This window comes from Cetorhinus maximus, unplaced genomic scaffold (assembly GCF_964194155.1).
Source record: "Cetorhinus maximus unplaced genomic scaffold, sCetMax3.hap1.1 HAP1_SCAFFOLD_2037, whole genome shotgun sequence".
Taxonomy (NCBI): Eukaryota; Metazoa; Chordata; class Chondrichthyes; order Lamniformes; family Cetorhinidae; genus Cetorhinus; species Cetorhinus maximus.
In genome coordinates, this window is record NW_027597977.1 from 30,001 (window position 1) to 55,304 (window position 25,304).

The window sequence follows — 25,304 nt, forward strand, 5'->3', positions numbered from 1 at the left end:
AGAGAGAGAAATAGAGACAGAGAGGGAGAGACAGGGGAGGAATCAGAGACAAAGTTAGAGAGAGAGAAAGTGAAACAAGGGAGAGAGGGAGACAGAGAGAGGGAGAGAGAGAGGGAGACAGGGAGAGAGGGAGAGAGAGAGAGGGAGACAGGGAGAGAGAGAGGGAGACAGGGAGAGAGGGAGAAGAGAGAGGGAGACAGGGAGAGAGAGAGGGAGTCAGTGAGAGAGAGGGAGACAGGGAGAGAGGGAGACAGAGACAGTGAGAGAGGGAGAGAGAGAGGGAGAAAGGGAAAGAGAGAGGGGGACAGTGAGAGAGGGAGAGAGAGGGAGACAGGGGAGAGAGAGAGGGAGACAGGGAGAGAGGGAGAGAGAGGGAGACAGGGAGAGAGGGAGGGAGAGAGGGAGAGAGAGAGGGAGACAGAGAGAGAGAGGGAGAGAGCGAGACAGTGAGAGAGGGAGAGAGAGGGAGAAAGGGAGAGAGGGAGAGAGAGAGGGAGACAGAGAGAGAGAGGGAGAGAGAGAGACAGAGAGGGAGAGAGAGAGGGAGACAGAGAGAGAGAGGGAGAGAGAGAGACAGTGAGAGAGGGAGAGAGAGAGGGAGACAGGGAGAGAGGGAGAGAGAGAGAGAGCGAGAGAGGGTGTGAGCTGGTTAAAGACTCCATCAGTTCTGATTCACGTTGGTAAGTGATCGCTTTAATCCTTAGGTTGTTGGGTTTGTTTCACCTCCAGCTGGGCTCTGGGGCTATTGATCTGCAGACATTGCCGAATCTCTGTTTGTGACTACTCGCACTCAGCCGCCAGTCCAATCTTCCCTCTCCACCGAACACTTCCCTCCTAATCATTCTCTCCCTATATCTCGCTCGCTACCATCCACATTAGGGGAGAGTGTACATGGACTGTGGGAGGAGATTGAATGGGGTGTAGAGACTGTGATAGGGGAGAGTGTACATGGACTGTGGGAGGGTATTGAATGGGGGTTTAGGGGCTGTGATAGGGGAGGATGTACATGGACCTGTGGGTGGAGATTGAATGGGGTGTACAGACTGTGATAGGGGAGAGTGTACATGGACTGTGGGAGGGGATTGAATGGTCGTGTAGAGACTGTGATAGGGGAGAGTGTACATGGACTGTGGATGGAGATTGAATGGGGTGTAGAGACTGTGATAGGGGAGAGTGTACATGGACTGTGGGAGGGGATTGAATGGGGTGTACAGACTGTGATAGGGGAGAGTGTACATGGACTGTGGGTGGAGATTGAATGGGGTGTAGAGACTGTGATAGGGGAGAGTGTACATGGACTGTGGGAGGAGATTGAATGGGGGTGTAGAGACTGCGATAGGGGAGAGTGTACATGGACTGTGGGAGGAGATTGAATAGGGTGTAGAGACTGCGATAGGGGAGAGTGTACATGGACTGTGGGAGGGGATTGAATGGGGTGTACAGACTGTGATAGGGGAGAGTGTACATGGACTGTGGGAGGAGATTTGAATGGGGTGTGGAGACTGCGATAGGGGAGAGTGTACATGGACTAAGGGAGGAGATTGAATGGGTGTAGAGACTGTGATAGGGGAGAGTGTACATGGACTGTGGGAGGGGATTGAATGGGGTGTAGAGACTGTGATAGGGGAGAGTGTACATGGACTGTGGGAGGAGATTGATTGGGGGTGTAGAGACTGTGATAGGGGAGAGTGTACATGGACTGTGGGAGGAGATTGAATGGGGTGTAGAGACTGTGATAGGGGAGTGTGTACATGGACTTTGGGTGGGGATTGAATGGAGTGTAGAGACTGTGATAGGGGAGAGTGTACATGGACTGTGGGAGGGGATTGAATGGGGGTTTAGGGGCTGTGATAGGGGAGAGTGTACATGGACTGTGGGAGGAGATTGAATGGGGGTGTAGAGACTGCGATAGGGGAGAGTGTACATGGACTGTGGGAGAAGATTGAATGGGGTGTAGAGACTGCGATAGGGGAGAGTGTACATGGACTGTGGGAGGGGATTGAATGGGGTGTACAGACTGTGATAGGGGAGAGTGTACATGGACTGTGGGAGGAGATTTGAATGGGGTGTAGAGACTGCGATAGGGGAGAGTGTACATGGACTAAGGGAGGAGATTGAATGGGTGTAGAGACTGTGATAGGGGAGAGTGTACATGGACTGTGGGAGGAGATTGAATGGGGTGTAGAGACTGTGATGGGGGAGAGTGTACATGGACTGTGGGAGGGGATTGAATGGGGTGTAGAGACTGTGATAGGGGAGAGTGTACATGGATTGTGGGAGGAGATTGAATGGGGGTGTAGAGACTGTGATAGGGGAGAGTGTACATGGACTGTGGGAGGAGAGTGAATGGGGTGTAGAGACTGTGATAGGGGAGAGTGTACATAGACTGTGGGTGGAGATTGAATGGGATGTAGAGACTGTGATAGGGGAGAGTGTACATGGACTGTGGGAGGAGATTGAATGGGATGTAGAGACTGTGATAGGGGAGAGTGTACATGGACTGTGGGAGGAGAGTGAATGGGGGTGTACAGACTGTGATAGGGGAGAGTGTACATGGACTGTGGGTGGAGATTGAATGGGATGTAGAGACTGTGATAGGGGAGAGTGTACATGGACTGTGGGTGGAGAGTGAATGGGGTGTAGAGACTGTGATGGGGGAGAGTGTACATGAACTGTGGGAGGGGATTGAATGGGGTGTAGAGACTGTGATAGGGGAGAGTGTACATGGACTGTGGGAGGAGAGCGAATGGGGTGTAGAGACTGTGATAGGGGAGAGTGTACATGGACTGTGGGAGGATATTGAATGTGGTGCAGAAACTTTGATAGGAGAGAGTGTACATGGACTGTGGGAGGGGATTGAATGGGGTAAGTGACTGTGATAGGGGAGAGTGTACATGGACTGTGGGAGGAGATTGAATGGGGTGTAGAGGCTGTGACAGGGGAGAGTGTACATGGACTGTGGGAGGATATTGAATGGGGTGTAGAGACTGTGATAGGGGAGAGTGTACATGGACTCATGGAGGAGATTGAATGGGGGTATAGGGGCTGTGATAGGGAAGAGTGTACATGGACTGTGGGAGGAGATTGAATGGGGGTGTAGAAACTGTGATAGGGGAGAGTGTACATGGACTGTGGGAGGGGATTGAATGGGGTGAAGAGACTGTGATAGGGGAGAGTGTACATGGACTGGGGGAGGGGATTGAATAGGGTGTAGAAACTGTGATAGGGGAGAGTGTACATGGACTGTGGGAGGAGATTGAATGGGGTGTAGAGACTGTGATAGGGGAGAGTGTACATGGACTGTGGGAGGAGATTGAATGGGGGTATAGGGATTATGATAGGGGAGAGTGTACATGGACTGTGGGAGGGGATTGAATAGGGTGTAGAAACTGTGATAGGGGAGAGTGTACATGGACTGTGGGAGGAGATTGAATGGGGTGTAGAGACTGTCATAGGGGAGAGTGTACATGGACTGTGGGAGGAGATTGAATGGGGTGAAGAGACTGTGATAGGGGAGAGTGTACATGGACTGTGGGTGGAGAGTGAATGGGGTGTAGAGACTGTGATAGGGGAGAGTGTACATGGACTGTGGGAGGGGATTGAATGGGGTGTAGAGACTGTGATAGGGGAGACTGTACATGGACTGTGGGAGGAGATTGAATGGTGGTGTAGAGACTGTGATGGGGAGAGTGTACATGGATGTGGGAGGAGATTGAATGGGGGTATAGGGATTATGATAGGGGAGAGTGTACATGGACTGTGGGAGGGGATTGAATGGGGTGTAGAGACTGTGATAGGGGAGAGTGTACATGGACTGTGGGTGGAGAGTGAATGGGGTGTAGAGACTGTGATAGGGGAGAGTGTACATGGACTGTGGGAGGGGATTGAATGGGGTGTAGAGACTGTGATAGGGGAGACTGTACATGGACTGTGGGAGGAGATTGAATGGGGGTTTAGAGATTATGATAGGGGAGAGTGTACATGGACTGTGGAGTAAGGGACTTTCCAAATAAAGTTTTTTGCCCTTGACTCTGTTTCCATTTGCATTAAGATAAGTTGCTGAATATTATGTAAACTTGTGATAGTATCTCTGATTACATCCCTGTGTCCTTCAAATCTCTATATCCTCTTCAATACAACATCATCCCTTCATATGACAACTTCAAGTTAATATAGCATTGAATACCTTTCACAGGAGAGCTGTCAGAAAGCATATTTTGAGGTTAGGAAGAGGTGACTAAAAGGCTTGTAGGGGCTGGAGGAGGTTACAGAGATAGGGAGGGTTGTAGAGGCTGGAAGAGGTTACAGAGATAGGGAGGGTTGTAGGGGCTGGAAGAGGTTACAGAGATAGGGAGGGTTGTAGGGGCTGGAGGAGGTTACAGAGATAGGGAGGATTGTAGGGGCTGGAGGAGATTACGGAGATAGGGAGGGTTGTAGGGGCTGGAGGAGGTTACAGAGATAGGGAGGGGTGTAGCGGCTGGAGGAGGTTACAGAGATAGGGAGGATCCTAGTGGCTGGAGGAGGTTACAGAGATAGGGAGGGTTGTAGGGGCTGGAGGAGGTTACAGAGATAGGGAGGGGTGTAGCGGCTGGACGAGGTTACAGAGATAGGGAGGGTCGTAGGGGCTGGAGGAGGTTACAGAGATAGGGAGGGTTGTAGGGGCTGAAGGAGGTTACAGAGATAGGGAGGGTTGTAGGGGCTGGAGGAGGTTTCAGAGATTGGGAGGGTCGTAGGGGCTGGTCGAGTTTACAGAGATAGGGAGGGTCGTAGGGGCTGGAGGAGGTTACAGAGATAGGGAGGGTTGTAGGGGCTGAAGGAGGTTACAGAGATAGGGAGGCTTTTAGCGGTTGGAGGAGGTTACAGAGATAGGGAGGGGTGTAGGGGCTGGAGGAGGTTACAGAGATAGGGAGGGTTGTAGGGGTTAGAGGAGGTTACAGTGATGGGGAGTGTTGTACGGGGTGGAGGAGGTTACAGAGATAGAGAGGGTTGTAGGGTTGGAGGAGGTTACAGAGATAGGGAGGGTTGTAGGGTCTGGAGGAGGTTACAGAGATAGGGAGGGCTCTAGGGGCTGGAGGAGGTTACAGAGATAGGAAGGGCTTTAGGGGCTGGAGGAGGTTACAGAGATAGGGAGGGTTGTAGGGGCTGGAGGAGGTTACAGAGATTGGGAGGGTTGTAGGGGCTGAATGGGAGTCAGTGTAGGTCACTGAGCAGAGTAGGTGGTGAGTGAACCTTACTCTTGCTGCCTCGGACAATCTCAGAATCACCCAGCCCCATAACCAGCTGAACCCGAGCTCCTGATTGGCCAGCTCACAGCCAGTCCAGATTGAAGATCAGACATGAACTTATGGATTGGGTGAGCAGGTTGGAGGGGCCGAATGAGATCCTCCTGTGGCTGACTGTGCCGAATAGGGTTTCTCATTGCCCCCCTCAGTCCACTGCTAGGGCTCCAGTTTTGAGGTCACAGCTCCAGCTCTCCCCTAGACACTGCATTTCCTCTCTCCTCTCACACAGCAGAGTCGCTGAGACCTAACGCAAGGATGGACTTCGACAAACTTCCAAAGGTTTGCAACGAAGAACGAGAGAGCATGTTTGGATATGTCCACGGAGTCTCGGGCCCAGGTGAGAGGCACTATAAGAGGGAGAGGGACTGAGAGACACCAGTCAGTGTACAGATATCTCCCTGAGAGAGAGAGAGGGACTGAGAGACACCAGTCAGTGTACAGATATCTCCCTGTGAGAGAGGGACTGAGAGACACCAGTCAGTGTACAGATATCTCCCTGAGAGAGAGAGAGGGACTGAGAGACACCAGTCAGTGTACAGATATCTCCCTGAGAGAGAGAGAGGGACTGAGAGACACCAGTCAGTGTACAGATATCTCCCTGAGAGAGAGGGACTGAGAGACACCAGTCAGTGTACAGATATCTCCCTGAGAGAGAGGGGACTGAGAGACACCAGTCAGTGTACAGATATCTCCCCGAGAGAGAGGGGAGTGAGAGACACCAGTCAGTGTACAGATATCTCCCTGAGAGAAAGGGACTGAGAGACACCAGTCAGTGTACAGATATCTCCCTGAGAGAAAGGGACTGAGAGACACCAGTCAGTGTACAGATATCTCCCTGAGAGAGAGGGACTGAGAGACACCAGTCAGTGTACAGATATCTCCCTGAGAGAAAGGGACTGAGAGACACCAGTCAGTGTACAGATATCTCCCTGAGAGAGAGGGACTGAGAGACACCAGTCAGTGTACAGATATCTCCCTGAGAGAGAGGGACTGAGAGACACCAGTCAGTGTACAGATATCTCCCTGAGAGAGAGACGGACTGAGAGACACCAGTCAGTGTACAGATATCTCCCTGAGAGAAAGGGACTGAGAGACACCAGTCAGTGTACAGATATCTCCCTGAGAGAGAGGGACTGAGAGACACCAGTCAGTGTACAGATATCTCCCTGAGAGAAAGGGACTGAGAGACACCAGTCAGTGTACAGATATCTCCCTGAGAGAGAGGAGACTGAGAGACACCAGTCAGTGTACAGATATCTCCCTGAGAGAGAGGGACTGAGAGACACCAGTCAATGTACAGATATCTCCCTGAGAGAGAGGGACTGAGAGACACCAGTCAGTGTACAGATATCTCCCTGAGAGAGAGGGACTGAGAGACACCAGTCAATGTACAGATATCTCCCTGAGAGAGAGGGACTGAGAGACACCAGTCAGTGTACAGATATCTCCCTGAGAGAGAGGGACTGAGAGACACCAGTCAGCGTACAGATATCTCCCTGAGAGAGAGGGACTGAGAGACACCAGTCATTTTTATCCTCCTCCTCTCTCTCTCTGTCTCTCTTTCTCCAGTGGTCTTGGCCTCGAACATGTCCGGTGCTGCCATGTATGAGTTGGTGAGGGTCGGGCACAGTGAGCTGGTCGGCGAGATTATCCGACTGGAAGGGGAGATGGCGACAGTCCAAGTCTACGAGGAGACCTGTATCCTTTCCTGGTGCCCCCCTCGGGCCGGAGGTGTGGGGTGGGTTTGTTGGCGCGTTGTCCCGGGTTACGGGGGGGTGGGTTTGCTGGCGCGTTGCCCCAGGTTACGGGGGTGGGTTTACTGGCGCGTTGCCCTGGGTTACGGCGGGTTTGCTGGCGCGTTGCCCCAGGTTACGGGGGTGGGTTTACTGGCGCGTTGCCCCTAGTTACGGGTTACGGGGGTGGGTTTGCTGGCGCGTTGCCCCGGGTTACGGGGTGGGGGTTCTCGGCCCTGTCGGGGTAGGCCCGGTTCCCAGCCTGTCGGCCTCTGGCCCCCGTTGACATCCTGAGCCGGCCTGTAGCTGGGGTGTCGGTCGGCGACCCTGTCCTGCGGACCGAGAAGCCCCTCTCGGTGGAGCTGGGACCCGGCATCATGGGCTCCATCTTCGACGGGATCCAGAGGCCCCTCTTCGACATCTGGCAGCTGACCCAGAGCATCTACATCCCCAGGGGGGTCAATGTCACCCCACTGCCCACCCACGCCAAGTGGGAGTTCACCCCGGAGCCTCACATCAGGGTAAGGAGAGGGAGGGGAGGGGAGGGGAGTGGGGCGGAGGGAGAGAGAGGGAGATAAATAAAGGGAGGGATCGAAGAGGAGAGAGAGAGCGGGGGAGAGACGGAGGGAAGGGGAGAGAGAGAGAGAAACAGAGGGCTCAAAGTGGAACGTGAGGGGTTGGGGAGAGATGTAGGGATGGGGAGAAAGGGAGAAAGAGAGAAACGGAGGGATCAAAGAGGAGAGAGAGAGCGGGGGTGAGATGGAGGGATGGGGACAGGGAGAGAGAGAGAAAGAGAGAGAGTTAAAAAGAGGGAGGGATCAAAGAGGAGAGAGAGCGGGGGAGAGACGGAGGGAGAAGGAGCGAGTGAGTGAAACGGATGGATCAAAGTGGAACGTGAGGGGTTGGGGAGAGATGGAGGGATGGGGAGAGGGGGAGAGAGAGAAAGAGAGAGAGTTAAAAAGAGGGGGGGGATCAAAGAGGAGAGAGAGAGCGGGGGAGAGACGGAGGGAGAAGGAGCGAGTGAGTGAAACGGATGGATCAAAGTGGAACGTGAGGGGTTGGGGAGAGATGGAGGGATGGGGAGAGGGGGAGAGAGAGAGAAATGGAGGGATCGAAGGGGTGAGAGGCGGTAGAGAAGGAGGGAGGGGTAGAGAGAGGGGGGGAGGCATGGGGGAGGGAAAGTGAGAAATGGAGGGAGGGAAAGAGAGGGGGGAGAGGGGGGGAGGAGCGGAGGAAGAGATACAGAGGGGGAGAGAGAGGGAGAGAGAGAGAAATGGAAGAGGGGGAGAGAGAGAGAGAGAGAGAGAGAGAAACACAGGGAGAGAGGGGGAGAGGGAGAAAAAAATGGAGGGAGAGAGATGGAGAGAGAGGGAGGAGAGGGAGAAATGGACGGATTGAAAGGATGAGAGGGAGAGATTGGAAAGAGAGTGCAGGAGGGGGAGAGAGAGAGAGAGAGAGAGAGAAATGGAAGAGGGGGAGAGAGAGAGAGAGAGAGAGAAATGGAAGAGGGGGAGAGAGAGAGAGAGAGAAATGGAAGAGGGGGAGAGAGAGAGAGAGAAATGGAAGAGGGGGAGAGAGAGAGAGAGAGAAATGGAAGAGGGGGAGAGAGAGAGAGAGAAATGGAAGAGGGGGAGAGAGAGAGAGAGAGAGAAATGGAAGAGGGGGAGAGAGAGAGAGAGAGAGAGAGAAATGGAAGAGGGGGAGAGAGAGAGAGAGAGAGAAATGGAAGAGGGGGAGAGAGAGAGAGAGGTGAAGGGATCGAAGGGGAGAGAGGGAGAGAGAGAAATGGAAGAGGGGGAGAGAGAGAGAGAGAGAGAGAGGTGAAGGGATCGAAGGGGAGAGAGGGAGAGAGTGGGAGAGAGCTGATGGGAGAGGTGGAGAGGGGGAGCAAAAGTGATAGAATAATGGAGGGAGAGGGAAAGCGAGGGGGAGAAAGGGAGGGGGAGGGACAAAGAGCAACTGTGGGGGAGTGAGGGGGAGAGGGAGAAAAATGGAGGAAGGGGGAGGGAGAGAGAGAGAGAGGGATGGAGACGGACGGCGAGAGATAGAGGTAGAGAGGCAGGGAGTGGAGAGAGAAAGAGGGGGAGAGAATGGGGAGAGAGTGAAGGGGGGGGCAGAGAGAGGGGAGCGGGAGAGAGGGAGGAAGGGAGGGAGGGAAAGGAGGAGAGGGTGGGTTAGAGGAAGAGGGAGAGAGAGTGATGGTGGTGAGCAATAGAAGAGGGAGGTGGAGAGGGAGGCGGAGAGAGAAAGGGAGAGAGGAAAAGGGAGAGAGGGAGGGAGAGAAAGGGGAAGACAAGGGGAGAAAAGGTAAAGGGGACGAGCAGGAGGGAGGGAACGAGAGGAAGTGGGGAGAGCAACGAGAGAGAGAGGGAAATGGGGATAGGGAGAGAGAGAGAGAGAGAGACAGTGACAGGCAAAGGGATGAAAGAGATGGAGAGAGTGTGAAAGAGCCAGAGGGAGAGATGGAGAGACTGGAAAACAGTTGAAGGGAGAGATGGAGAGTTTGTGAAAGGGTCAGAGGGAGAGATTTTGGGAGTGTGACAGATTTGGAGGGAGAAATGGAGAGAATGTGAGAGAGTCAGAGGGAGAGATGGAGTGAGTGTGACAGCCAAATGGAGAGATGGAGTGAGTGTGACAGCCAAACGGAGAGATGGAGTGAGTGTGACAGCCAAACGGAGAGATGGAGTGGGAGGAACAGTCTCAGGTGGAGAGATGGAGAGAGTGTGAGAGTGTCGGAGGGAGAGATGGAGAGCATGTGACAGTCAAATGGAGAGATGGAGTGAGAGGGACACGTTTGGAAGGAGAGACGAAGTGAGTGGGATAGACTCAGATGGAGAGACAAGAGTGTGAGATAGTCGGAGGGAGAGATGGAGAGAGTGTGAAAGAGTCGGAGGGAGAGATGGAGAGAGTGTGACAGTCAAACGAAGAGATTGAGTGAGTGGGACAGACTCAGATGGAGAGATGGAGTGGATGTGAAAGAGTGGGAGGGAGAGATGGAGAGAGTGTGAGAGAGTCGGAGGGAGAGATGGAGAGAGTGTGAGAGAGTCGGAGGGAGAGATGGAGTGGGTGTGAGAGAGTCGGAGGGAGAGATGGAGTGAGTGTGAGAGCGTGGGAGGGAGAGATGGAGAGAGTGTGAGAGAGTCGGAGGGAGAGATGGAGTGAGTGTGAGAGAGTCGGAGGGAGAGATGGAGTGAGTGTGAGAGAGTCGGAGGGTGTGATGGAGTGAGTGTGAGAGAGTCGGAGGGAGAGATGGAGTGAGTGTGAAAGAGTCGGAGGGAGAGATGGAGTGAGTGTGAGAGAGTCGGAGGGAGAGATGTAGTGAGTGTGAGAGAGTCGGAGGGAGAGATGGAGTGAGTGTGAGAGTCGGAATGAGTGATGGAGTGAGTGTGAGAGAGTCGGAGGGAGAGATGGAGTGAGTGTGAGAGAGTCGCAGGGAGAGATGGAGTGAGTGTGAGAGAGTCGGAATGAGTGATGGAGAGAGTGTGAGAGAGTCGGAGGGAGAGATGGAGTGAGTGTGAGAGAGTCGGAGGGAGAGATGGAGAGAGTGTGAGAGAGTCGCAGGGAGAGGCGGAGAGAGTTTGAGAGAGTGGGAGGGAGTGATGGAGTGAGTGTGAGAGAGTGGGAGGGAGATATGGAGGGAGTGTCAGAGAGTCGGAGGGAATGATGGAGTGAGTGTGAGAGTGTGGGAGGGAGAGATGGAGTGAGTGTGAGAGAGTGGGAGGGAGAGATGGAGTGAGTGTGAGAGAGTGGGAGGGAGAGATGGAGTGAGTGTGAGAGAGTGGGAGGGAGAGGCGGAGTGAGTGTGAGAGAGTCGGAGGGAGAGGCGGAGTGAGTGTGAGTGTCGGAGGGAGAGATGGAGTGAGTGTGAGAGAGTCGGAGGGAGAGATGGAGTGAGTGTGAGAGAGTCGGAGGGAGAGATGGAGTGAGTGTGAGAGAGTCGGAGGGAGAGATGTAGTGAGTGTGAGAGAGTCGGAGGGAGAGATGGAGTGTGTGTGAGAGTCGGAATGAGTGATGGAGTGAGTGTGAGAGAGTCGGAGGGAGAGATGGAGTGAGTGTGAGAGAGTCACAGGGAGAGATGGAGTGAGTGTGAGAGAGTCGGAATGAGTGATGGAGAGAGTGTGAGAGAGTGGGAGGGAGAGATGGAGTGAGTGTGAGAGAGTCGCAGGGAGAGATGGAGTGAGTGTGAGAGAGTCGGAGGGAGAGATGGAGAGAGTGTGAGAGAGTCGCAGGGAGAGGCGGAGAGAGTTTGAGAGAGTGGGAGGGAGTGATGGAGTGAGTGTGAGAGAGTCGGAGGGAGAGATGGAGAGAGTGTGAGAGAGTGGGAGGGAGATATGGAGGGAGTGTCAGAGAGTCGGAGGGAATGATGGAGTGAGTGTGAGAGTGTGGGAGGGAGAGATGGAGTGAGTGTGAGAGAGTGGGAGGGAGAGATGGAGTGAGTGTGAGAGAGTGGGAGGGAGAGATGGAGTGAGTGTGAGAGAGTGGGTGGGAGAGGCGGAGTGAGTGTGAGAGAGTCGGAGGGAGAGGCGGAGTGAGTGTGAGTGTCGGAGGGAGAGATAGAGTGAGTGTGAGAGAGTCGGAGGGAGTGATGGAGTGAGTGTGAGAGAGTCGGAGGGAGAGATGGAGTGAGTGTGAGAGAGTCGGAATGAGTGATGGAGTGAGTGTGAGAGAGTCGGAGGGAGAGATGGAGTGAGTGTGAGAGAGTCGCAGGGAGAGATGGAGTGAGTGTGAGAGTCGGAGGGAGAGATGGAATGAGTGTGAGAGAGTCGGAGGGAGAGATGGAGAGAGTGTGAGAGGTTCGGAGGGAGTGATGGAGTGAGTGTGAGAGAGTCGGAGGGAGAGATGGAGTGAGTGTGAGAGAGTCGGAAGGAGAGATGGAGTGAGTGTGAGAGAGTGGGAGGGAGAGATGGAGAGAGTGTGAGAGGTTCGGAGGGAGTGATGGAGTGAGTGTGAGAGAGTGGGAGGGAGAGATGGAGAGAGTGTGAGAGAGTCGGAGGGAGTGATGGAGTGAGTGTGAGAGAGTGGGAGGGAGAGATGGAGAGAGTGTGAGAGGTTCGGAGGGAGAGATGGAGTGAGTGTGATAGAGTCGGAGGGAGAGATGGAGAGAGTGTGAGAGAGTCGGAGGGAGTGATGGAGTGAGTGTGAGAGAGTGGGAGGGAGAGATGGACTGAGTGTGAGAGACTCGGAGGGAGAGATGGAGAGAGTGTGAGAGAGTGGGAGGGAGGGGTGGAGAGAGTGTGAGAGAGTGGGAGGGAGGGGTGGAGAGAGTGTGAGAGAGTCGGAGGGAGAGATGGAGTGAGTGTGAGAGAGTCGGAGGGAGAGATGGAGAGAGTGTGAGAGAGTCGGAGGGAGAGATGGAGTGAGTGTGAGAGAGTCGGAGGGAGTGATGGAGAGAGTGTGAGAGAGTCGGAGGGAGAGATGGAGTGAGTGTGAGAGACTCGGAGGGAGAGATGGAGAGAGTGTGAGAGAGTCGGAGGGAGAGATGGAGTGAGTGTGAGAGACTCGGAGGGAGAGATGGAGAGAGTGTGAGAGAGTCGGAGGGAGAGATGGAGAGAGTGTGAGAGAGTCGGAGGGAGAGATGGAGTGAGTGTGAGAGAGTCGGAGGGAGGGGTGGAGAGAGTGTGAGAGAGTCGGAGGGAGAGGCGGAGTGAGTGTGAGTGTCGGAGGGAGAGATGGAGTGAGTGTGAGAGAGTCGGAGGGAGAGATGGAATGAGTGTGAGAGAGTCGGAGGGAGAGATGGAGTGAGTGTGAGAGAGTCGGAGGGAGAGATGTAGTGAGTGTGAGAGAGTCGGAGGGAGAGATGGAGTGTGTGTGAGAGTCGGAATGAGTGATGGAGTGAGTGTGAGAGAGTCGGAGGGAGAGATGGAGTGAGTGTGAGAGAGTCGCAGGGAGAGATGGAGTGAGTGTGAGAGAGTCGGAATGAGTGATGGAGAGAGTGTGAGAGAGTGGGAGGGAGAGATGGAGTGAGTGTGAGAGAGTCGCAGGGAGAGATGGAGTGAGTTTGAGAGAGTCGGAGGGAGAGATGGAGAGAGTGTGAGAGAGTCGCAGGGAGAGGCGGAGAGAGTTTGAGAGAGTGGGAGGGAGTGATGGAGTGAGTGTGAGAGAGTCGGAGGGAGAGATGGAGAGAGTGTGAGAGAGTGGGAGGGAGATATGGAGGGAGTGTCAGAGAGTCGGAGGGAATGATGGAGTGAGTGTGAGAGTGTGGGAGGGAGAGATGGAGTGAGTGTGAGAGAGTGGGAGGGAGAGATGGAGTGAGTGTGAGAGAGTGGGAGGGAGAGATGGAGTGAGTGTGAGAGAGTGGGTGGGAGAGGCGGAGTGAGTGTGAGAGAGTCGGAGGGAGAGGCGGAGTGAGTGTGAGTGTCGGAGGGAGAGATAGAGTGAGTGTGAGAGAGTCGGAGGGAGTGATGGAGTGAGTGTGAGAGAGTCGGAGGGAGAGATGGAGTGAGTGTGAGAGAGTCGCAGGGAGAGATGGAGTGAGTGTGAGAGTCGGAGGGAGAGATGGAGTGAGTGTGAGAGAGTCGGAGGGAGAGATGGAGTGAGTGTGAGAGAGTCGGAGGGAGAGATGGAGTGAGTGTGAGAGAGTCGGAGGGAGAGATGTAGTGAGTGTGAGAGAGTCGGAGGGAGAGATGGAGTGTGTGTGAGAGTCGGAATGAGTGATGGAGTGAGTGTGAGAGAGTCGGAGGGAGAGATGGAGTGAGTGTGAGAGAGTCGCAGGGAGAGATGGAGTGAGTGTGAGAGAGTCGGAATGAGTGATGGAGAGAGTGTGAGAGAGTGGGAGGGAGAGATGGAGTGAGTGTGAGAGAGTCGCAGGGAGAGATGGAGTGAGTGTGAGAGAGTCGGAGGGAGAGATGGAGAGAGTGTGAGAGAGTCGCAGGGAGAGGCGGAGAGAGTTTGAGAGAGTGGGAGGGAGTGATGGAGTGAGTGTGAGAGAGTCGGAGGGAGAGATGGAGAGAGTGTGAGAGAGTGGGAGGGAGATATGGAGGGAGTGTCAGAGAGTCGGAGGGAATGATGGAGTGAGTGTGAGAGTGTGGGAGGGAGAGATGGAGTGAGTGTGAGAGAGTGGGAGGGAGAGATGGAGTGAGTGTGAGAGAGTGGGAGGGAGAGATGGAGTGAGTGTGAGAGAGTGGGTGGGAGAGGCGGAGTGAGTGTGAGAGAGTCGGAGGGAGAGGCGGAGTGAGTGTGAGTGTCGGAGGGAGAGATAGAGTGAGTGTGAGAGAGTCGGAGGGAGTGATGGAGGGAGTGTGAGAGAGTCGGAGGGAGAGATGGAGTGAGTGTGAGAGAGTCGGAATGAGTGATGGAGTGAGTGTGAGAGAGTCGGAGGGAGAGATGGAGTGAGTGTGAGAGAGTCGCAGGGAGAGATGGAGTGAGTGTGAGAGTCGGAGGGAGAGATGGAATGAGTGTGAGAGAGTCGGAGGGAGAGATGGAGAGAGTGTGAGAGGTTCGGAGGGAGTGATGGAGTGAGTGTGAGAGAGTCGGAGGGAGAGATGGAGTGAGTGTGAGAGAGTCGGAAGGAGAGATGGAGTGAGTGTGAGAGAGTGGGAGGGAGAGATGGAGAGAGTGTGAGAGGTTCGGAGGGAGTGATGGAGTGAGTGTGAGAGAGTGGGAGGGAGAGATGGAGAGAGTGTGAGAGAGTCGGAGGGAGTGATGGAGTGAGTGTGAGAGAGTGGGAGGGAGAGATGGAGAGAGTGTGAGAGGTTCGGAGGGAGAGATGGAGTGAGTGTGATAGAGTCGGAGGGAGAGATGGAGAGAGTGTGAGAGAGTCGGAGGGAGTGATGGAGTGAGTGTGAGAGAGTGGGAGGGAGAGATGGACTGAGTGTGAGAGACTCGGAGGGAGAGATGGAGAGAGTGTGAGAGAGTGGGAGGGAGGGGTGGAGAGAGTGTGAGAGAGTGGGAGGGAGGGGTGGAGAGAGTGTGAGAGAGTCGGAGGGAGAGATGGAGTGAGTGTGAGAGAGTCGGAGGGAGAGATGGAGAGAGTGTGAGAGAGTCGGAGGGAGAGATGGAGTGAGTGTGAGAGAGTCGGAGGGAGTGATGGAGAGAGTGTGAGAGAGTCGGAGGGAGAGATGGAGTGAGTGTGAGAGACTCGGAGGGAGAGATGGAGAGAGTGTGAGAGAGTCGGAGGGAGAGATGGAGTGAGTGTGAGAGACTCGGAGGGAGAGATGGAGAGAGTGTGAGAGAGTCGGAGGGAGAGATGGAGAGAGTGTGAGAGAGTCGGAGGGAGAGATGGAGTGAGTGTGAGAGAGTCGGAGGGAGGGGTGGAGAGAGTGTGAGAGAGTCGGAGGGAGAGATGGAGAGAGTGTGAGAGAGTCGGAGGGAGAGATGGAGAGAGTGTGAGAGAGTCGGAGGGAGAGATGGAGAGAGTGTGAGAGAGTCGGAGGGAGAGATGGAGAGAGTGTGAGAGAGTCGGAGGGAGAGATGGAGAGAGTGTGAGAGAGTCGGAGGGAGAGATGGAGAGAGTGTGAGAGACTCGGAGGGAGAGATGGAGTGAGTGTGAGAGAGTCGGAGGGAGAGATGGAGAGAGTGTGAGAGAGTCAGAGGGAGAGATGGAGTGAGTGTGAGAGGTTCGGAGGGAGAGGTGTAACATGTCCCTGCATTGACTGGCCGATCCTGTCCTCTCTCAGGTCGGGAGTCACGTTACCGGAGGGGATGTTTACGCCTCGGTCTTTGAGAACTCCCTGATCAAACACAAGATCCTGGTGCCCCCCAAGATCAGGGGGACAGTGACCTTCATCGCACCGCCCGGGCACTACGACGTGACTGTGAGTATAACTGCGGTCGCTGGGTGGTGAGAGGGCTGTGTGTGACTGACCTGCTGACCATTCTCTCTCTCGCTCTCTCCTCCCAATAGGACGTCTTGTTAGAGCTGGACTTTGAGGGAGTAAAGGAGCAGCTGACCATGGTCCAAATATGGCCCGTGAGACAGATCCGTCCAGTGTCCGAAAAACTGCCCTCCAATCACCCGCTGCTGACCGGCCAGCGAGTCTTAGATGCCCTTTTCCCGTGAGTTCTCCGTCCGTCTCTCTCTCTCTGTCTCTCTCTCTCTCTGTCTCTGTCTCTCTCTGTCTCTGTCCCTCTGTCTCTGTCTCTCTATCTGTCTCTCTCTCTGTCTCTCTCTCTCTGTCTCTCAGAGATGTACGATTTACTAACCAGTCACCCTCTCGCCTCTTCCCGCCCGTGATCCAGGTGTGTTCTGGGAGGAACGACAGCAATTCCCGGGGCGTTTGGCTGTGGGAAAACCGTCATCTCCCAGTCGCTGTCCAAATTCTCCAACAGCGATGTCATTGTCTACGTGGGCTGCGGAGAGCGAGGCAACGAAATGGCAGAGGTGCTGAGGGACTTCCCGGAGGTAATGAGGCAGGCGGGAGGGTGTGAGAGAGTCTGGGGTTCAGGGGGAGGGTGTGAGAGAGTCTGGGGTTCAGGGGGAGGGTGTGAGGGAGTCTGGGGTTCGGGGCGAGGGTGTGAGAGAGTCTGGGGTTCAGGGGGAGGGTGTGAGGGAGTCTGGGGTTCAGGGGGAGGGTGTGAGAGAGTCTGGGGTTCGGGGGGAGGGTGTGAGAGAGTCTGGGGTTCAGGGGGAGGCTGTGAGAGAGTCTGCGGTTCAGGGGGAGGGTGTGAGAGAGTCTGGGGTTCAGGGGGAGGGTGTGAGGGAGTCTGGGGTTCGGGGCGAGGGTGTGAGAGAGTCTGGGGTTCAGGGGGAGGGTGTGAGGGAGTCTGGGGTTCAGGGGGAGGGTGTGAGAGAGTCTGGGGTTCAGGGGGAGGGTGTGAGGGAGTCTGGGGTTCAGCGGGAGGGTGTGAGAGAGTCTGGGGATCAGGGGGAGGGTGTGAGAGAGTCTGGGGTTCAGGGGGAGGGTGTGAGAGAGTCTGGGGTTCAGGGGGAGGGTGTGAGAGAGTCTGGGGTTCAGGGGGAGGGTGTGAGGGAGTCTGGGGTTGAGGGGGAGGGTGTGAGCGAGTCTGGGGTTCAGCGGGAGGGTGTGAGAGAGTCTGGGGTTCAGGGGGACGGTGTGAGAGAGTCTGGGGTTCAGGGGGAGGGTGTGAGAGAGTCTGGGGTTCAGCGGGAGGCTGTGAGGGAGTCTGGGGTTCAGGGGGAGGGTGTGAGAGAGTTTGGGGTTCAGGGGGAGGGTGTGAGAGAGTCTGGGGGTCAGGGGGAGGGTGTGAGAGAGGCTGGGGTTCAGGGGGAGGGTGTGAGAGAGTCTGGGGTTCAGGGGGAGGCTGTGAGAGAGTCTGCGGTTCAGGACGAGAGTGTGAGGGAGTCTGGGGTTCAGCGGGAGGGTGTGAGAGAGTCTGGGGTTCAGCGGGAGGGTGTGAGAGAGTCTGGGGTTCAGGGGAGGGTGTGAGAGAGTCTGGGGTTCAGGGGGAGGCTGTGAGAGAGTCTGCGGTTCAGGACGAGAGTGTGAGGGAGTCTGGGGTTCAGCGGGAGGGTGTGAGAGAGTCTGGGGTTCAGCAGGAGGGTGTGAGAGAGTCTGGGGTTCAGGGGAGGGTGTGAGAGAGTCTGGGGTTCAGGGGGAGGGTGTGAGAGAGTCTGGGGTTCGGGGTGAGGGTGTGAGAGAGTCTGTGGTTCGGGGGAGGGTGTGAGAGAGTCTGGGGTTCAGGGGGAGGGTGTGAGAGAGTCTGGGGTTCGGGGGGAGGGTGTGAGGGAGTCTGGGGTTCAGGGGGAGGGTGTGAGAGAGTCTGGGGTTCAGGGGGAGGGTGTGAGAGAGTCTGGGGTTCAGGGGGAGGGTGTGAGATAGTCTGGGGTTCAGGGGGAGGGTGTGAGAGAGTCTGGGGTTCGGGGGGAGGGTGTGAGAGAGTCTGGGGTTCAGGGGGAGGGTGTGAGAGAGTCTGGGGTTCAGGGGGAGGCTGTGAGAGAGTCTGCGGTTCAGGACGAGAGTGTGAGGGAGTCTGGGGTTCAGCGGGAGGGTGTGAGAGAGTCTGGGGTTCAGGGGAGGGTGTGAGAGAGTCTGGGGTTCAGGGGGAGGGTGTGAGAGAGTCTGGGGTTCGGGGTGAGGGTGTGAGAGAGTCTGTGGTTCGGGGGAGGGTGTGAGAGAGTCTGGGGTTCAGGGGGAGGGTGTGAGAGAGTCTGGGGTTCGGGGGGAGGGTGTGAGGGAGTCTGGGGTTCAGGGGGAGGGTGTGAGAGAGTCTGGGGTTCAGGGGGAGGGTGTGAGAGAGTCTGGGGTTCAGGGGGAGGGTGTGAGATAGTCTGGGGTTCAGGGGGAGGGTGTGAGAGAGTCTGGGGTTCGGGGGGAGGGTGTGAGAGAGTCTGGGGTTCAGGGGGAGGGTGTGAGAGAGTCTGGGGTTCAGGGGGAGGGTGTGAGAGAGTCTGGGGTTCAGGGGGAGGGTGTGAGAGAGTCTGGGGTTCAGGGGGAGTCTGAGAGAGAGTCTGGGGTTCAGGGGGAGTCTGAGAGAGAGTCTGGGGTTCAGGGGGATGGTGTGAGAGAGTCTGGGGTTCAGGGGGAGGGTGTGAGAGAGTCTGGGGTTCAGGGGGAAGTTGTGAGAGAGTCTGGGGTTCGGGGGGAGGGTGTGAGGGAGTCTGGGGTTCAGGGGGAGGGTGTGAGCGGGTCTGGGGTTCGGGGGGAGGGTGTGAGAGAGTCTGGGGTTCAGGGGGATGGTGTGAGGGAGTCTGGGGTTCAGGTGGAGACTGTGAGAGAGTCTGGGGTTCAGGGGGAAGTTGTGAGAGAGTCTGGGGTTCAGGGGGAGACTGTGCGAGAGTCTGGGGTTCAGGGGGAGGGTGTGAGCGGGTCTGGGGTTCAGGGGGAGGATGTGAGAGAGTTTGGGGTTCAGGGGGAGGGTGTGAGAGAGCCTGGGGTTCAGGGGGAGGGTGTGAGAGAATCTGGGCTTCAGGTGGAGACTGTGAGAGAGTCTGGGGTTCAGGGGGAGGGTGTGAGAGAGTCTGGGGTTCAGGGGGATGGTGTGAGAGAGTCTGGGGTTCAGGGGGAGGGTGTGAGAGAGTTTGGGGATCAGGGAAGGGTGTGAGAGAGTCTGGGGTTCAGGGGGAGGGTGTGAGAGAGTCTGGGGTTCAGGGGGAGGGTGTGAGAGAGTCTGGGGTTCTGGAGGAGGGTGTGAGAGAGTCTGGGGTTCAGGGGGAGGGTGTGAGAGAGTCTGGGGTTCAGGGGGAGGGTGTGAGAGAGTCTGGGGTTCAGGGGGAGGGTGTGAGAGAGTCTGGGGTTCTGGAGGAGGGTGTGAGAGCGTCTGGGGTTCAGGGGGAGGGTGTGAGAGAGTCTGGGGTTCAGGGGGAGGGTGTGAGAGGGTCTGGGGTTCAGGGGGAGGGTGTGAGAGAGTCTGGGGTTCAGGGGGAGGGTGTGAGAGAGTCTGGGGTTCAGGGGGAGGGTGTGAGAGAGTCTGGGGATCAGGGGGAGTCTGAGAGAGAATCTGGAGTTCGGAGTTTGAGAGAGAGTCTGGGGTTCGGGGGGAGTTTGAGAGAGAGTCTGGAGTTCGGAGTTTGAGAGAGAGTCTGGGGTTCGGGGGGAGTTTGAGAGAGAGTCTGGGGTTCAGGGGGAGTCTGAGAGAGAGTCTGGGGTTCGGAGTTTGAGAGAGAGTCTGGGGTTCGGGGGGAGTTTGAGAGAGAGTCTGGGGTTCGGGGGGAGTTTGAGAGAGAGTCTGGGGTTCGGGGGGAGTGTGAGAGAGAGTCTGGAGTTCGGAGTGTGAGAGAGAGTCTGGGGTTCGGGGGGAGTTTGAGAGAGAGTCTGGGGTTCGGGGGGAGGGTGTGAGAGAGTTTGGGGTTCGGGGGGAGTTTGAGAGAGAGTTTCGGGTACGGGGGGAGGGTGTGAGAGAGTCTGGGGTTCGGGGGGAGGGTGTGAGAGAGTCTGGGGTTCGGGGGGAGTGTGAGAGAGAGTCTGGGGTTCGGGGGGAGGGTGTGAGAGAGAGTCTGGAGTTCGGGGGGAGTGTGAGAGAGAGTCTGGGGTTCGGGGGGAGGGTGTGAGAGAGAGTCTGGGGTTCGGGGGGAGTGTGAGAGAGAGTCTGGGGTTCGGGGGGAGGGTGTGAGAGAGTCTGGGGTTCGGGGGGAGGGTGTGAGAGAGTCTGGGGTTCGGGGGGAGGGTGTGAGAGAGTCTGGAGTTCGGGGGGAGTATGAGAGAGAGTCTGGGGTTCGGGGGGAGGGTGTGAGAGAGAGTCTGGGGTTCAGGGGGAGTGTGAGAGAGAGTCTGGGGTTCGGGGGGGAGTGTGAGAGAGAGTCTGGGGTTCGGGGGGAGGGTGTGAGAGAGAGTCTGGAGTTCGGGGGGAGTGTGAGAGAGAGTCTGGGGTTCGGGGGGAGGGTGTGAGAGAGAGTCTGGGGTTCGGGGGGAGTGTGAGAGAGAGTCTGGGGTTCAGGGGGTGCAGTGAAGGGTGGAAAGGTTTGAAGTTTGGGTATGTGGACAGTCCTGTCTTTCCGGGTCCCCGGGCCCCTGGGGGAGCGAGCCCCTGTTTCTATGGTAACGCTACATTCTCCGCAGCTGACGATGGAGGTCGATGGGAAAATGGAGAGCATCATGAAGAGAACGGCCCTCGTCGCCAACACCTCCAACATGCCCGTGGCAGCTCGTGAGGCGTCCATCTACACCGGTGAGTGTCCACCTGCCCCACACGCTGACCTCTGACCATACCCCCGCCTCTGACCTTTATACCCCACAACCTCTGACCTTCATCCGCCTCGCCCTCTGAACTTCATCCTCTTGCCCTCTGACCCTTTCACACCTCAGCCTCTGACCATCTCACCACTTGACGCCTGAACCTCTCCCACACCTCGCCCTCCGACCTTCTCCCACCTCGCCCTCTGACCTTCTCCCACCTCGCCCTCTGACCTTCTCCCACCTCGCCCTCTGACCTTCTCCCACCTCGCCCTCTGACCTTCTCCCACCTCGACCTCTGACCTTCTCCCACCTCGACCTCTGACCTTCACCCACCTCACCCCCTGAACCCTCGCAGTCCCCCACCCGCTGACCCTACTCCACCTCGCCCTCTGACCCTCCTCCCACCTCCAGACCCGAACTTGGCCGACCTCGCCCTCCGACCTCATCCCAATGGGCCCCTTCTGGCCTTCGCCCGCCTTGCCCCCTGACCTCCTTCAGGCCTCACCCTCTGACCTCCCAACCAAGTCCCTGTTCACAGGGCCTCCCTGGCGTACTTGGGGACGCTGGTTTAACTCCCTCTGCTCTCTCTCTATCTCTCTCTCCCCCCCACCCCCACCCCACAGGGATCACGCTCTCCGAGTATTTCAGAGACATGGGATACGACGTCAGCATGATGGCCGACTCCACGTCCCGCTGGGCGGAGGCCCTCCGAGAGATCTCCGGCCGTCTGGCGGAGATGCCCGCCGGTGAGTGATGGCCGCCTTGTCCTGACCCCGCAGCTGTGGTTACCACCCACCCCCCACCCCTTCCCCCCGGGGCAAACCCGATCCCAGGGCACAACCCAGCTCGATAGGCCCCCCTATCGGATAAAAGCAAAATACTGCCGGGTGCCGGGAAACCCTGAAACGCAAAACAGGAAATGCTGGAAGGAACTGGGCAGGTCTGACAGCGTCCGTGAAGAGAGAGAGAGTCAACGTGTCCATTCCCTATGACTCTTCTTCAGAGCTGAAGGGAGGTCGAGGTGCGGTGACATTGATACTGTTGAAGGGAGGGTTGGGGGCAGGTGAAGCTGGGTAGAGGGCCAGTGATAGGTGGGGGGCAAAGGAGATATTGACAAAGATGTCATGGACCAAAGGTCAAAGGGGGGGGTGTTAATGGTGGTGGTAAGGGCTAAAGGAGGTGCTGATGGTCAGAAAGCAGAATGTGATAACAGCTGGACAAGGGCAAGGCTCCGCTTTCATACTGTCCAGTCATTATCACATTCTGCTTTCTACCCATAATGTCACCATCAGCACCTCTTTTATCCAGTATCACCACCATCAACACCCCCTTTGACCTTTGGTTCATGGCATCTTTGTCAATCTCCCCATCGCCTCCACCCATCGCTGGTCTTCCACCCAGCTTCACCCCCTAAAACAGTCTCAATTTCACCACATGTTTCACTTCTCTTTAGCTCTGGAGAAGAGTCCTACGGACTCGAAACGTTAACTCTGTTTTAATTTTCACTCCGCCGACGCTGTTAGGCCTTGATAGATCCTCACTTCTATTTGTTTGCTTAGATACGTGGAGAGCGGCTACTGAGCAGAGTCACAGGAGTCAGCCGATGAAGTTTTAGCAAAAGCATAAAACATTTATTAAACAAGGAAAGATAAACTATATTACACTACACTCCTTCACCCACACCTATACCTTTACAGATACATACAGGTTTGTAAGGGTAACACAAGATATAAAAGCTATCTTATACTTTAACGTCCACAGTAAGTACGCAGTCCATGTAAACCAATAGGCGTCCCTTGGCCAGACGTACCACACTCTGAAACCAGGTGACAGATACCACTTCAGTCAGATGTTATGGATCTCTCCTCAACTCTCCATAGACACTTGGACCGCCACAAACCAACTGGTCTCACTGAACTGCATCTTTCGCATGAGGGTTTCCAATCTCCACTCTCCAAGAACACGCTTTGGAATCTGCTCCCAAACCCTAGCTTTCTCCCATACGCCTTCCGCAAGGGTTCACCTTCAGGGTTTCGCACTCTCCTTCTGACATTCCTCTTCCCTGGGTCACCACACACATTTAATCTGTCTTCCGCACACTCTCTCACTGACTCAGCCCATAGCAAAGGGTTTCAGACCTTCAGTTGACTCTTTGGACCTTCTCGCCTCTTGCAAGCGGTTCACGCTTTAAACCTGCTTTCTGCAGCTTTTGTCCCTTTAAATCTGAAGCTTGGAGCCTATCCCTCTTGCCCCTCACTCCTAACTACACTTAAACAGGACCTTTTCCAGGTTCCTGTCCTTCCTTTGACGAGAAGATCTGCCTGGGACTTTCCCCTGGTCCACTCCTCTGGATTTCGGGGTGTTTTCTTTAGTTTGGGACTTGCTCTTTTGCTCCAGGCTCTCCTGGCAGCTACTTTCAAAACCAACTGAACTCCAACAGCTTCCAAAACAAAACTGCAGTTTCGAGTTCCTTCTGTGTGCGTCTGTGGGAGGGGCCCAGGCTCCCACCAGACCTGTCGCAAGACAATCGCCCAATTCTTCTACACTTGTTTGTTCGCCTTAGCTGCAACTGTCATAAAAAGGCCATTAAGAACGTAAGCACCTTTTAAAGTGAAACGAAAACAATTTGAGATTCCTACACACACAGCGACAGAAATACAAATCAATCTTAAACAGGAAAGCAGAAATCCATTCCTAAAACCCACAAGAGCAAATAATACTCACTTAAACTAACTCTCAACCCGATCCCGGACCGTCATCCCAGTCACACTTTGACCTTCAACTAATCCCAGAGCACAGTTCTGGTCTCCGTATCCCTCGGTTAGACCACACTCGGAGCACCGTGCACAGTTCCGGTCTCCGTATCCCTCGGTTAGACCACACTCGGAACACTGTGCACAGTTCTGGTCTCCGTATCCCTCGGTTAGACCACACTCGGAGCACCGTACACAGTTCTGGTCTCCGTATCCCTCGGTTAGACCACACTCGGAGCACTGTGCACAGTTCTGGTCTCCGTATCCCTCGGTTAGACCACACTCGGAGCACTGTGCACAGTTCTGGTCTCCGTATCCCTCGGTTAGACCACACTTGGAGTACTGCGCACAGTTCTGGTCTCCGTATCCCTCGGTTAGACCACACTTGGAGCACTGTGCACAGTTCCGGTCTCCGTATCCCTCGGTTAGACCACACTTGGAGCGCTGTGCTCAGTTCTGATCTCCGTATCCCTCAGTTAGACCACACTTGGAGCGCTGTGCACAGTTCCGGTCTCCGTATCCCTCGGTTAGACCACACTTGGAGCACTGTGCACAGTTTAAGGGGAATCCATAGAAAAAGGAGAGAGAAGCCGACAGGAGGATATGTAGATGGAGTGAGATGAGGTGGGGTTGGGAGGAGGTTCGGAGCAGAGGGTCTGAATGATGTCCCTCGTTCTCTTCACTCTCATGAGCAATAACCTCATCCACGTTGGCCATTTCTGTGATAACCTGGTCTTTCCCTCCACAGACAGTGGCTATCCTGCCTACCTCGGAGCGCGATTGGCCTCTTTCTATGAGAGGGCCGGACGGGTCAAGTGTCTGGGAAGCCCCGACAGAGAGGGCAGCGTCAGCATTGTTGGAGCGTGAGTGAGGGGGTGATGGAGGGGACGAGAAGGTCAATATCGTCCGGAGGGGGTCTGAGGGTCAGTATTGTGAGTGAGAGAGGGGGGAGTGAGGGTCAGTATTGTCAGTGAGTGAGGGTCAGTATTGTCAGTGAGTGAGGTGGGGAGTGAGGGTCAGCATTGTCCGTGAGGGGGGAATGAGGGTCAGTATTGTCAGTGAGTGAGGGTCAGTATTGTCAGTGAGTGAGGGAGGAGTGCGGGTCAGTATTGTCACTGAGTGAGGGAGGAGTGAGGGTCAGTATTGTCAGTGAGTGAGGGGGGAGTGAGGGTCAGTATTGTCCGTGAGTGAGAAGGGAGTGAGGGTCAGTATTGTGAGTGAGAGAGGGGGGAGTGAGGGTCAGTATTGTCAGTGAGTGAGGGGGGAGTGAGGGTCAGTATTGTCCGTGAGTGAGAAGGGAGTGAGGGTCAGTATTGTCAGTGAGTGAGGGGGGAGTGAGGGTCAGTATTGTCCGTGAGTGAGGGGGGAGTGAGGGTCAGTATTGTCCGTGAGTGATTGAGGGGGGAGTGAGGGTCAGTATTGTCAGTGAGTGAGGGGAGAGTGAGGGTCAGTATTGTCAGTGAGTGAGGGGGAGTGAGGGTCAGTATTGTCAGTGAGTGAGGAGGGAGTGAGGGTCAGTATTGTCAGTGAGTGAGGAAGGAGTGAGGGTCAGTATTGTCAGTGAGTGAGGGGGGAGTGAGGGTCAGTATTGTCCGTGAGTGAGGAGGGAGTGAGGGTCAGTATTGTCAGTGAGTGAGGAAGGAGTGAGGGTCAGTATTGTCCGTGAGTGAGGGGGGAGTGAGGGTCAGTATTGTCAGTGAGTGAGGAGGGAGTGAGGGTCAGTATTGTCAGTGAGTGAGGAAGGAGTGAGGGTCAGTATTGTCCGTGAGTGAGGGGGGAGTGAGGGTCAGTATTGTCCGTGAGTGATTGAGGGGGGAGTGAGGGTCAGTATTGTCAGTGAGTGAGGGGAGAGTGAGGGTCAGTATTGTCAGTGAGTGAGGGGGAGTGAGGGTCAGTATTGTCAGTGAGTGAGGAGGGAGTGAGGGTCAGTATTGTCAGTGAGTGAGGGGGGAGTGAGGGTCAGTATTGTCCGTGAGTGAGGAGGGAGTGAGGGTCAGTATTGTCAGTGAGTGAGGGAGGAGTGAG

At 55.7% G+C, this 25,304-nt stretch overlaps 1 protein-coding gene across 1 annotated transcript; it reads left to right on the forward strand.

Annotated features, from left to right (window-relative positions):
- The first annotated feature begins 600 nt into the window (after window positions 1–600).
- LOC144676872 (V-type proton ATPase catalytic subunit A-like) lies at window positions 601–24,146 on the forward strand. The gene is made up of 10 exons (XM_078537187.1): window positions 601–680; window positions 5,515–5,619; window positions 6,852–6,980; window positions 7,322–7,536; window positions 15,631–15,768; window positions 15,858–16,009; window positions 16,193–16,355; window positions 20,410–20,518; window positions 21,150–21,272; window positions 24,028–24,146. Exons 2-10 carry the CDS (start codon window positions 5,538–5,540, stop codon window positions 24,144–24,146), a joined length of 1,230 nt encoding a protein of 409 aa, XP_078393313.1. The 5' UTR covers window positions 601–680; window positions 5,515–5,537.
- Window positions 24,147–25,304: the final 1,158 nt, after the last annotated feature.